Source organism: Melanerpes formicivorus, unplaced genomic scaffold, assembly GCF_026170545.1.
Source record: "Melanerpes formicivorus ecotype bairdi unplaced genomic scaffold, bMelFor1.0.p_v2 SCAF_2, whole genome shotgun sequence".
Lineage (NCBI taxonomy): Eukaryota > Metazoa > Chordata > Aves > Piciformes > Picidae > Melanerpes > Melanerpes formicivorus.
Genome location: NW_027142354.1, coordinates 13,023,648 through 13,036,746, shown reverse-complemented (window position 1 = coordinate 13,036,746; position 13,099 = coordinate 13,023,648). Strand labels below are relative to the sequence as shown.

At 43.3% G+C, this 13,099-nt stretch overlaps 1 protein-coding gene across 1 annotated transcript; it reads right to left on the bottom strand.

The window, feature by feature from the left end:
- Positions 1-1,133: 1,133 nt before the first annotated feature.
- Positions 1,134-12,739, bottom strand: ZC2HC1B (zinc finger C2HC-type containing 1B). Its single transcript, XM_068150986.1, has 7 exons — positions 10,424-12,739; positions 8,286-8,405; positions 7,071-7,209; positions 4,913-5,037; positions 4,160-4,262; positions 2,516-2,573; positions 1,134-1,193 (listed from the first exon to the last, which is right to left on the bottom strand). The coding sequence occupies exons 1-6, from the start codon at positions 10,565-10,567 to the stop codon at positions 2,530-2,532; spliced, it is 675 nt and encodes a 224-aa protein (XP_068007087.1). The 5' UTR covers positions 10,568-12,739; the 3' UTR covers positions 1,134-1,193; positions 2,516-2,529.
- Positions 12,740-13,099: the final 360 nt, after the last annotated feature.

The following is a 13,099-nucleotide window of genomic DNA, read 5'->3' as shown; positions in this document are numbered from 1 at the left end:
GGTTTGGGTTCCCCCCTCCCCCCTTCCCCTTTCTGGATTGAAAAAATGGCTCAGCAGCTCTGCTTTAAAAGTATTTGGGCTAATTTCATGCCTGCTGTTTCTGGGAGTCTAGATGTAGGGTTACACTTGCTTCAGTGTCATCCTTTCTGCATTTATCACATTACTTAGGCTTTAGCTAATAGTGGAGTTTAATTCAACTCCATAAAGTCTGGTATTTATTATGGCTGTGTTTGTTTTTCATCTTTCAGAGAAGATTCCTTATGGATTTTAATTGAAGGCATTCTTGGAAATTGTTACACTAAAAAACCCCAACATGCTGCAACACTGGAAGTTTATGGAAGGTGATCCAAGGCCAGTGATAGATCAAGTGGCCAAAAAAATAAGTCATTTAGTCCAACCCCCTTGCCAGAGCAGGATCACCTATACCAGATTACACAGGAACACATCCAGGAGGGTTTTGAATACCTCCAGAGAGGGACACTCCACACCCCCCCTGGGCAGCCTGTTCCAGTGTTCTGTCACCCCCACAGTGAAAAAAAAAATTCCCTCCTGTTTCCATGGAATTTCCTATGCCTCAGCTTCCACCCATTGCCCCTTGTCCTGGGCATCACCATTGGGCATCTGTCTTATCAAACTATTTATAGAAGCAACTGAAGTTCTAAATGGGAGAAAGAGATTTGGGGTTAGTTAGTCTGAGCTTGCAGTGCTTTGAGGCTGATACACAGCACATGTGGCCATTTATCTCTTTGCAGTCACCATCATTTATCATTTATTGTTTAGTGGAAGATTCTATTAAATATATAAATGAAAATCCCAAATGTTCATTTATCTTGTTCAAAACATCAAAGCTAAGCATTAGGGGAGGGGAGAAAGAAAGACATGATACTGGATCATCCTACATTTTGTTCAAACCATCCACTGAATCACTGGTACTATCCAGCCCCTCACAGGCAAACATTTAATTACGTTTTGGCAACCGAGATAAATAATCTCACAGCTTTGGAAGGGACAGCATAATAAAATTGCAAGCCTAGGGGAACAAAGCAAAACAAAACAAGAGTGAATTTCAGTTTGTTTATTTTATTTTATGTGGTACCTGTAGCTCTCAGGTGAAAGATGTGCTGGAATGCTGGAATGTGTCAGAAGAAAACTTGAACACATCTTCGCCAACCAGCCACTCTAGCTTCTGTGGTCTGAAAGCAGTAACAAGCCATATGCTTCTTATTGCTATAGAAATAGGGGGTTTTATGTTGCTCAATTTGATCTAAGAAGATTAAACCTCACTCCCTGGCAAGGTGATAGAGCAGCCTATCCTGGAAACCATTTCCAGGCACATTAAGGATGAGAACATTTATTTGCACTGCTCAAAGCTGGTTTCTCACGTCTGCTTTCTCAACTAAAAGGCACTCTTGCATAGCACTGAAACCAACTGTCACTAGCCTGAAGTGCTGTGTAAATCACTTGGCAAAGCTCAGCTTTTACAGAAAATGCAGCAGCAGTTGCCAACAGCCCAATACCTAAAAGCTCACCCAGGCCAGTCGCTTCCACAACTCAGGGCATACAAGACTGTCCTACATTTTGGATGGTAGCATGGATGTCTGTCCCAGGCCTCTATATTGGCTGCAACTGCAATCCCAGTGATACCGGGACACATTGATGGCCCTCAGGAAAGAAGAGTCTCCTCCCCAAGGCTGTAAGGCCTGAGTTTCAAAATTCATGGCTAAATCTGGGGAACAGTATCAATAAATCTCTTGCTTGTGTGCAAGACCCTGCATAGAAGTTACTACAGGGTTAGCAGTTGCAAGTAATCTGCACATAGAAGGACCCTGTAAAGACTTTGAAAGTGACTCTCTGCAACAGACTTGTGTGCATTTTACTGGTACAGTGTCATCTCCCAGGCTCAAAATATCTTGCCAGCTACAGAGGATCTGTCTTGACCACGTTCCCTGTCAGGACCTCACATTCTGTAGTTGTAAACATCACACAGGGGTGCAAGATACTCATAATCTGAGTCATCCCCTTGCACAACAGCACCACAAACAACCTAAGCAGGGGCTGGAAGGCATTCCTGCTCTTCTAACATGGCTTTGCATAGCCCAAGAAGAGAACAAGATTGACTGCACAATCTGAAGCACAGAAGCACCAAACTTCATGGTCTGGGAAAGTAAACATTGAGGAGAAAGAAGAACCACCACATCAGCATCCTGACACAGTGATTACTGAAATGGATGCTGGCATCTTCCTCACTTGGACAGCGGAGTTTTGTGAGAACACAAGTTTTATAGATAGGTATAGCACACCACTCACACTGCCTACTTGACATGGAGCAAAGAATGTTTAACACCAAAATTACTGTATTCTGCAGCTCACAATGGGGACGTGAAGAACCCTGCAAAAGTTTGCAGTGCAGTTGATTGCTTCAGTTAATACAAAGAAGGTCATACTGCAAATGTTGCAATAGGATATTGTATATAGATAAATTATAATGTTGAAACCAAAGAAAACACATTCTTACCCAGATTCTCCTCCTCAAGATTTTTTTACAATAGGTTTTCTGTTATTCAGCAGTGGTCCTGGAGGTGATGAAAAAAAAAGTAAGCCACATAAATGCAACATAAACCCAGAAATGTAGGGATCAAAGACACTGCTACAAAGAACACCAAGTATTATCATTCACAGGTTATACTACAAACAACCATTAAAATGACCTAGTAAAACATCATCTAAACAAACTGAGCACAAGTGATGTAGTCATGACCCACAGCAATGGGTGCTAGCAAACATATTATATGGAATCCTTCTTAGAGGGAATGGTTTCAGGGAATGTGGTGGTGATAATAATTGAGGTTAAACCAATAACATGAAAGTCATATGGACCAAACAATATACAAAGCTTGCTGCTTCATCTAAATAGACTTAAGAAAAGGTAGACACCATGGAATAATTCTTAAAAACTAAGATGAAAAATGATAGAGTCCTTTATCAGATAGAAAGAATCTTACATCCAGACTGCATGTTCTAGTACCAAGTGCTGGGTTCTGCACATTGGCCACAGCAACCCCATGCAGTGCTACAGGCTGGGGTTAGAGGGGCTGGAAAGTGGCCAGGCAGAGAGGGACCTGGGGGTACTGGTTGATGGTAGGCTGAACATGAGCCTGCAGTGTGCCCAGGCAGCCATGAGGGCCAATGGCATCCTGGCCTGCATGAGGAACAGTGTGGCCAGCAGGAGCAGGGAGGTCATTCTGCCCCTGTACACTGCACTGGTTAGGCCACACCTCAAGTACTGTGTCCAGTTCAGGGCCCCTCAGTTTAGAAAGGATGTTGCCTTGTTGGAACATGTCCAGAGAAGGGCAACAAAGTTGGTGAGGGGCTTGGAACACAAGCCCTATGAGGAGAGACTGTTGTAGACAGGCAGAGGTTGGTCTCTTCTCCCAGGCAACCAGCACCAGAACAAGAGGACACAGTCTCAGGCTGCACCAGGGGTGGTTTAGGCTGGAGGTTAGGAAGAAATTCTTCACAGAGAGAGTGATTGCCCATTGGAATGGGCTGCCTGGGGAGGTGGTGGAGACACCATCATTGGAGGTGTTCAGGAGGAGACTTGATAAGGTGCTTGGTTGCACGGTTTAGTTGATTAGGTGGTGTTGGATGATAGGTTGGACGCGATGATCTTGAAGGTCTCTTCCAACCTGGTCTGGTCTATTCTATTCTATTCTATTCTATTCTATTCTATTCTATTCTATTCTATTCTATTCTATATAGATACTTCTGTTTGAGGACCTCTAATTGAAAGGGCTAAGAAGTCTTTCCTGAGGAGTCACATAAAAACATTGTGGGCTTATGACACAAAAACATTGTGCCAAGTGTACACACGTGGCACAGCAGATCAGGATAATGACTTGGAAAGCCATTCAGTATCAATTACTTCCATGTGAAAAATTTTTGAGCCTTCTCCTTTCTAACAAGCATTCTACAGAATTGAATTTAGGATTTCATGTCCTGCCTGGGACTTGTTACAAGAAAATAATATTACATTCAAATTTTTCTGTCAGAAGGCTGTGTTACAAAGACTAAGATTTGTGTTTAAACTAGCACCCTTCATTTCAAATACATCAGAGTTTGTTACAAGAAGAACATAAATATGGCTAAATGAACTCCTTACTTGACCGGGGATCATCTGTGCTGCCATACTGTTCTCTCTTCTGAAGCATTACAGCAGCAGCTGCAGCAGCTGGGGGTTTTCTCTGAGTCACTGGCTGTTTGTTCTAGTAAAAGAAAATGCACAATCCACACCTGACTCCAGCAAGGAGCCTACAAAGCCCAATGAAAACTCTCCAAAATCACTGTTGAAGCAGTACTAGGGAGAAACAGGAAAGAAGTGTGACCCACACACACTTGGAAGACATTTTCCCTGTCCAAATGGGTAAAAGAGTAATTGCAATTTAAAGCATCCTAAAAATAAAAAAAAACGTTTAAAAATGCCCTTTTTGGATTCCCCCAGAGGGGCTTAGCCCTTTGGCTTTGTGTCTAGCAATCAGAATAAATCAGCTCTAAACTTGCAGGAAACGGCAAACCTGCCAACAGCAGGGACCTCCAATGAAAAACAACAGCTTTCTCTATGCATTGTAAGATCTGCCAGGTTTCTGCTTCCCTACAGCTGTTACCCTGGAATGCAGCTGCAGAAGAGTCTAAAGAAACTGCTGTCACACAGTCACATTCTGCCACTTGTTACTGCTGGCAAAGGGCTCCACGTTCACAGATCATCTATCCGATATTCAGCGTGTATCTTGTCGTTAAGAGGTTACTCCCTTCCCTGGATTCTTAATTTTCTGTTAACAGAGGTCTTTACTCACCACAAACAACAATCTGGCAACTCTGCCTCCAGGACAAGACAAGTGTGGCTGTGTTTGCTTACCGAAGCCTGTCTGGTGGCCTTTGCGGCAAAGGCACGGCGGGCACTTTGCTCTTCACAGAACTTGATGTGCCTCTGTGCTGCAGCCTCATTAAACCTTCGTGAGCAGTGCGGGCACTGAATATAGTCTGACCATAAGAAAGGAACAACTCGTGTCACAGTTTATACACTACAGGAGAAGAATTGCCCTGCTTTACTGGAGCACTCAGGGTGCAGTTCAAACCTGGCTCCATCAGCAGGTGACCACGGTGAGCTCCCATTGCCTACCAGAGGATAAACTTAGGAGAACTACATAAATCCCTTCTAGAAATCCTAAAATACATGGCTACAGTATCAACCCAGCCAACAGGAATTGCCTTCAGAAATAAAGCCCTAGAGATTAATAAAATCAGATTTTATCATCTTTGCTTATTCCTATGCCCAACCTCACAATTACCAAATCTGCAGAAAAGGCATTAGTTAAAAATCCCTAGAGCAGTCAAAACCAATCATTTTAAGACCACTTTACAAGAGTGGTCATTAAGATTTCTATTTGGTGAAACACTGCTGAAACACTGTGCCCTATCAGCCGAGGCACATCCAAGAGCCAGGTTTCTGGGTGTGAAGCAGCACTGTGAAGAACATACAGCAGCGCCTCCTAGAGTAATTTCTGACATTGTTACAGCCCTCATTCCTCTGAAACCTCTTCAGTAAGGGTTATCACTGGTGCAGTCCTACTTGTTTCAGTAAACAGTCACAGTGTGGGGTTAAGGCAATCACATTCAGCCCACGCAGTGCCTTTGGCATTCTCAGACCCCTCCTCCCTGCCCAGTGCCAGCTTTAAAAATTGTTTCTTTAAGTAACAACCCCAAAAAGGTAGCCCAAGCAGCCACCAAAAGCCAGCTCCAGAAAGCAGCATAGACAAAATGTTTCTGACCACAGAGGAGGGGAGGATGAAACAGATACTTGGCTTGGCAGGGGAACCTGACACTTCAGGGGAGAATGGGGAGCTTTGGGCTCTATTTGGAGGAAGAAGAGAGGAAATCTCTCTCTTTCCTCCCCCCAGCCCATGTAATTTCTCTCCAGTCCTGTAGCAAGGATATACATCCTCAGTAGGCCCCTCAGCAATTTGTCAAATTCCTTTCTCGATAACTACTGCTGTTCTTGCACAAATTGGTTTCCTCCAAGACAGAGAAGGAAAGGGAGGGGTCTGATCTCAGAGTCAGTACAGACAGACAAGAAATAACAAAGTCATTAAAGAATTCAGCAGTGGAAATTCAGAGAGGAGCCCAACCCCAATCAAGGAAGGAAGATGTGTCCTGCTGCTTGTACTGCATCACTGTCATCTAGAACAGGAGAAAGGCTGGAATCACAGCAGCTGGTTTTGCTATCAAGAATTCCTTCTCTGGAAGTAAGCCCAGAGAGCCCTCACTTCCCTCTCCCACCCTCCACCTTCCCAATGCAGGCAAGACTCCACTGAGGCCCATTCCCATGTTTTATAAATCACACATCATGAGAAAAATTTGCTGTGTGTGCAGCTTTTGGGGTCTGTAACTTCTAAAACAGTGAGCTTTGTCCAGAGTCCACACTGGCTATTAGTAGTAAACCAGTCCCATCTTTTCTAAATGACTTCCACTATCTGCACAGGTGGGTGGGGAAGGGGACAGTGGAAAAGCCATCATGTTGGAGTGGTGAATAGTGAGGGGTGGTATTTCACCTCTGTTACACTGTGGTACAGCCTGTGCTACAGAACACAGGCATCCTGACTCTCCTTACAAAGTATTATCTAATATCATAGTTTCATAGTTTCATAGTATCAGTCAGGGTTGGAAGGGACCACACGGATCATCTAGTTCCAACCCCCCTGCCATGGGCAGCGACACCCCACACTAGATCAGGCTGGACAGAGCCTAACCCTAACCCTAACCCTAATATCAGACCCCAAACTTGCTGCCTTTAAACTTAAAAAGTGCAGGTACTTTTCCCTTCCTCCTTGCCACCTCTGTGCTGCACTCCTACTTGATTTAAGCCAAGAAATAGAGGTGGAAATTAAAGAGTACAGAGGAAACTAATGTCCCTGTTGTGTTGTGTCAGGGAGCACAAAGCTGAAGGTTAGCCATTGATGATAAGAGGTCACTGTTTTACTAAAGATTAGTACAATAATAAGATAGAAACCACAAACCTGGATTGATGCTTGGTGGGGGAGGAGGCGGAAGAGGGCGGCCCTCCTTCAGAGCTTTTGTGACCTGCCTGGCCGACCGAATAGCATTAATAAAATCCTCGTGGTGCTGCCTCCAGTTGGATTTCTTCCCTGGCTGTTTCTGTAATGGAAATAAAAGGGAGACAACAGGCAACATTTTCTCCTTGCAAGGGACAGAAAAACATCTTCCAGTGCAGGTTCTGCCTTTCTGAGGGAACGGGAAAAAAAAGTTACAAACAAAAGAAATTAGTTCTTTTCTGAAAGGCATAGGATTTAGCCCTTTGCTGTCAATTGACAGCACCAGAAAATGGATAAAAGAACAATGCCCTCCAACAAAACGCTCTGCTCATGGCAGACCAAAGGGTGCTTAAAATGGGATAGAAAAGACACTGAGTGATGCCTTCCCTCGTTCTCATCAGCTTGCTTTAAACCTTTGTGCACTTCTGTTTCTTTCCACAACTGATTTTAAAGGCTGTTTTACAATGGCAGACTGCATGGACACCAAATCAGCAGTGGTTTGTCACTTCTGGGTAAAGTGATTTAAAAAATATTTTATTTTATTATTTTAAAAAGATTGCCATTTATTAATTCATTATTTGTTTTATTACGTTATTTAAATGATTTTAAAATTATTTCATAATTATTTTATCAGCTGTGTATTCCCCTCCTCCCCAACAGGGTGTGAAGAAACCTTGTTTCAGTAAGAGCTTAAGCTACTTGCCCTCCGGCTCTGTAAATAAATTCAGATTAAAGACATCTTTAAACCCTTGAGTTCAATAGCAGTGAATCTCCATAGCTTCACGTGGGCAAGATTTAGGGCCACTGATAGCTCTTACATTCACCCTGGGGCATTCATGCACCAACCATCTCAGATCACACTGTCTTTCAGGTTTAAGTGAAGGTGAAGCCATCAGAAAACTCTCCCAGTCTTTAAAATCCATACGTGAACATTTCCTAGAGCAGCAGAGACACTCACATTCCAGAGCAGTCATGACACCTACTGGTTTGGCTTTGAATAGAGAAATGCCCTCTAATGCTAGCAGCTAGCATGGAGGGGGAGGAAAGAATCTGGCAGCAAGTCAAGCACATATGCGAGACTCATCCACAACATCCAGGATTTGTCTTCAGAGGAAACAATAGCGTTAGTGAATGAAAGACTTCATACGGAGATAACACACGTTTCAATTTTAACTACACCTTTTGTGAGGGCTGTGTCTTCACAGTGGTGATTTCTGTTCCCTGCAGTCTCTGTTTCAGAGAGTTGAAGGGTTTGCGCTTCTTTTTGAAGACTTTCCTGCATATGGGATCATGTCTCACCTGCAATACAAAGGAAAGGAGTTGTTTATGGGTTGAAGTTGTGCTTTGTTGATGATGCATCTTTACTCAGCTTTTAAAACTACTTTGATTCAGGAGCAGGGACCTGAAGCAGTATTTATTTTGAATTCAATTTAACTCCTGAAGCTCACAAAACTTTAAAGAGCTGTCAGAGTACAGCTGCAGCTTGGCACAAATAAGAAATAGAAGCCACTTCCAGTTTGTTGTGCTCAAGGACATGCTGGAGGCCAGCACAAGTAACGACTTGTAGAGACTGGGTCTATGAGCAGGAACAGTCCCGCTGGACTCCCTCACCACCACCAGAACTGTTTTTCTTTCTTGTTTAAGGAACAGACTGATCCTGTTTAAGGAGCTGATATTTGCATTGTTAGTTCTTTGAGCTTAGATATTCATTGCAGACCATGGGCTCCCCTGACAAATGGCAGCACTGTCCATCTCATCAACACCACTGAAAAAGAGACAGCCCCAGGCTGAAAGGGAGCAGCTGCTTATCAGCAGCTGAAGGAAAACTAGGGATAACACCTGCTGCTGGAAGCACAGGGAAATGTTAGGTAGATATCCAGCAACTAATTTGTGGAAGAGCCACACATCACAACAGAGGAGGTTTTAAGGTTCAGAAGTCTCAGATTTTAGCATCAACCCCACTCTTCTGCCACTAGATGGGCAATCCACTTTGTGAGGAACACTGCGGTAGAGAAGACCAAACTGTCTCTTTCTGTGGATAACACCTATTTGAGCCTATCTGCAGCTGGTAAATTAAAGATCCCTGTCCTGTCTTCCTTTGTTTGCTCTCCATTTCCAGTTCTTAGTTATTATTCTTGATCTTCTCAATTTTTCTGTGCCATCCACTCTTCCCATAGGAGTCAAGCAGCTGTCTGAGCCTGGCATTTTGGTACAGCTCAGCTGCACTAAAACTCATCTCATTTTACAACACGCATTTCGAGACGCTCAGGTCCCTTTGAAGCTTTCTACTCATGTGCTTCAGGTCCTTATCTTCTGTTTCTAGGCATTTTTGACAACCAGCTTGAAAGGACTTCTCTACAAGACCGAGAAGGCAGCAGATACCTGTGTCTTCCTCATCGAGGAGCATACCAGTCCTGCCTCATCAGGACACAGGCATTACAGGACCTGTATCTTTAGGTTAGTCATAGGAACAAGAAACTTCCAGCATTCCTCAAATCACAGAGAACTGTCTTTTCGTGTTATTTTGCTAGATTAAACCATCATATATCTGATCTGAGATACCAAACATGGAACTATCAACACAAGGTGGTTCCTCCTTTGTCTCATCATTCAGTCATGCAGTTTCCAGTGTATTTTTCTTGTATTCCACCCCCCACCCCCATCCCCAATTAGTTTTTAGCTCTGTCTCAGGACTGATCTGCCAGAGAGCCACTGGATCAGTAATGCAAACAGAGGAGGGGGAGGCTGTGTGCAGAGTCCCCTGCCTCATAGGAAAACCCACAGTTGGGTTGTGCCAGGCAAACTGTGCAGACACCCATTTAGTTTGTAATCCAGGGATCAGGGAGGTCAGGGGGAATCTTTTCATTCACTTCAGTAGGCTTTGGAATTGAGCCTGGTGCCCGCATTATGCTATCAAAGGGACTACTTATTGGATGGTTTATAAGTCTGTTTTTCCCAGGAAGCCCAAAATAACAAATTCTGCCTAGAAACCTGGAACACAAAGGAAGCTTCAGCTTAGTAATTCATGTCTCACCAAGAGATACATATTTTTAAATGCAATATATAGTAAATAACTGGGTTTGGCCATGCAGGTAAATTAAAACAGTGCAAGACTGCATATTAAGTCACAACATTTTTGTCCACATTCATTAATTTTCTGATGAAGTTCACTAATGAAACAAGTAATTCAATCATTTGCTCTTTTAAACATGTTCATTTCTCTGCTGGCAGCAACCTCCTCCTTCCCCACTGCTCACTACCTCTTGCAGCTAAACACCTTGACATTCCCACTTGACAAAACAGAAGTTTTGCTTTACCAGAGCAGCTTGTGCAAAACGTCTTCCACAGGTCATACAGGGAACCAGATCTTGACTTTGGCTAGCTGTAAAAAATTCAAAACCACACCAAGTCTCAGTTATGTTGTACAGGACAGCTGGACTGAGCCTTTCCTCAAGCAGCATTTTGCTGTCAGAAGGGGACACCTACAGTCACGTGCCAGGGCTCCCTCGTGCAGAACTACCTTATTTATCTTGTTCCTGTGAGGCACAAGCCCTTGTGCTATGACGGACAGATCCTTGTTTTCCACATGACAGCTCAGGTATGTGCTTTCATGACAAGATCACACCTGGGCAAGGTGAGGCTGGGAAGCAAGAGCAGGTGATCTGCAGCGGGCTTTATTCCATTTAATTTGTACGGAATCAAGAGCCCAGTAACGGCTCAGGGTAAACCACAGCCACTCCAGAAAGTAGCAAGTGTCTCAAGACAGAACATTTCCATGGTATGCCAAACAGCATTCTGAGAGGATCTTATTTTGTAAATGTCTAATTTGTGGGGATTTTGGGGGTTTTAAAATCAGTAATGTTTTGGACAAATAGTTCTATGCCTTTCTGACTCCAACAGCAGGCCTCTATTCTCATTCCAGAGCAGGGATGTTACTTGTATTAAACAAAAACAACTTTTAGGAAAACTTGAACCTTTTTCATGAGACTTGTAACCTAGAGGGGGAAAGACTTCTCACTTACGGATTCCTTATCTGCTCTTGTAACACACAAAAGAAGTCCACATCTCGCAGAGCAGATGTGTGACTGCTTTTGTTTCTCACCTTTTCCTTCAGGTTTTACCATGCTCCAGGGCAGAGAGTTAAGGCTATTACAGCATTTCACTGAGTACAAGTGTAGAGGAACCAAGCAACTCTGTCATCTTTATTACTCTGTTTAAACATCTTTCCACTTTCTGTGTGTCTGTGCTTAGTCTGGACTATAATCTTCCTTCCAAATACCTTCCTTAGCCTCCACCATCCCATTTGTTCTGTTTTTACCTCTTCCAAGTTTTGACTGATGCACTTTGGTACAAGCACAGAATCACAAATTAGCAATGAGAAATCAGGAAAAAGGACAATTTGCCACAGAAGATTACTTTAGACACACACAAAGTGGGTAAGTTAAGGACTAGAAAAGAATGTGTGCACTCTTTAGTATTTTTCTTTTCGGTGAATCACAAAATCTCATTCCATCCAAACCACTGAACAGCATCTGTTACTCACTTGTTCCATTTAACTCCTTTCCTGGTAGGTGACTCATCTCAATAGAATGGTTTCTCAAATTTCCTCCCTTGCATCGCTGTTACAAGTCTTGAGTTCTTGGAGGCCAGCCTTCATTACCTTTAGAGCTGACAACTCCAAGTTGCCACACAGCAGTAATGACGTAATTAACTCTTATGACATAGGCAGCCCCTGCTTCAGCCTGGGAAACCTACGAAAACTAGTACAGAGATCAGCCAAGTGCAAACCCTGAAACTTATTCTAACCTGACAAATGATTTCTACAGATTTGCTTAACACAGACCTGAACAACTTTGACAAACGAAAGTCTTAATCTAGACTTGAATACTGTACTGACATTTGAGTTTTCTGAGCAGTGACCAAGATCCTTGCGGACATAAATGCCTGTTTAGTGCATTTTCTGAACCTGTGTTACTTAAGATATATTATAAAAGCCTTCATCCAATACAAACAAGCATTTTGAATTGTCTCAATAGGCCTCACCACTCCTTCCATGAGCTTGTCTCAATCCTGTATTCACAAAATTATTTAAGGAGTATTTAAGGTATTCTTAATACCTTTATAATATCGTGAGTGGCAAACAGAAGCAAATTCCTGTTTCCATCCTCACCCTGTGATACCCAGTGTGTGGTATCCACAGGATCACAGGATGTTGGGGGTTGGAAGGGACCTCTGAAGATCGAGTCCAACCCCCCTACCAGAGCGGGACCACAGAATCTAGCACAGGTCACACAGGAATTCATGCAGATGAGTCTTGAAAGTCTCCAGAGACTCCAAAACCTCTGTGGGGAGCCTGTTCCAGTGCTCCAGACCCTCACAGTGAAGAAGTTCCTCCTCCTGTTAAGGTGCAACCTCCTGTGCTGTAGTTTATATCCATTGCCCCTTGTCTATCACAGGGTGCAACTGAGAAGAGCCTGTCCCTTCGTTCTTGGCACCCAGCCGTCAGCTATTTATAAACTCTCTGCTTTTCTCTTTCCTCTTGTCCCTTGTACACAGGGGAGAGGGAGGGAAGGAGAGAAGAAGTTGGTGGTAGCCCCTGGTTTTGTCCAGGGGGGTTCTTGTGCTGTTCATAAACTGTAAATAGATGTAAATATTGTATATTCTGTACATATTCATTGCATTTCGTATTTCTAGATTGTAGTTTTGCTTGTAAATATAGCTTCACTTGCTTCCATCTGAGCTGGTATGGCAATTTTATTTTGGGGGGCACTAATTTCAACCCACCACACCCCTCTGTTTACAAAAGGTTATTTTGCATCTTTTGTAGTGGTACCCAAACAATAAATTAACAAAGCCAGTGAAGAACTAAGGAGTGGTTGAAAACTCCTTGACTTACAAGACAGTGCTGTATCAAGGCACTGTATTTAATCACCAGTGTAAGGGAGAGAAGACATATGGATAGATTGTTTTGTGAACCGCACCCGCAAGCCCTC

Bases quoted from the DNA above. Each gene is read 5' to 3' on its own strand.
- ZC2HC1B (XM_068150986.1), bottom strand. From the start codon at position 10,567: ATGCTGCTTGAGGAAAGGCTCAGTCCAGCTGTCCTGTACAACATAACT. The intron at 5,038-7,070 runs GTTTGTGGTTTC...TCTTATGGTCAG, and splicing joins CCCACCAAGCATCAATCCAG to ACTATATTCAGTGCCCGCAC. The intron at 2,574-4,159 runs GTAAGGAGTTCA...CATCACCTCCAG, and splicing joins CACAGATGATCCCCGGTCAA to GACCACTGCTGAATAACAGA.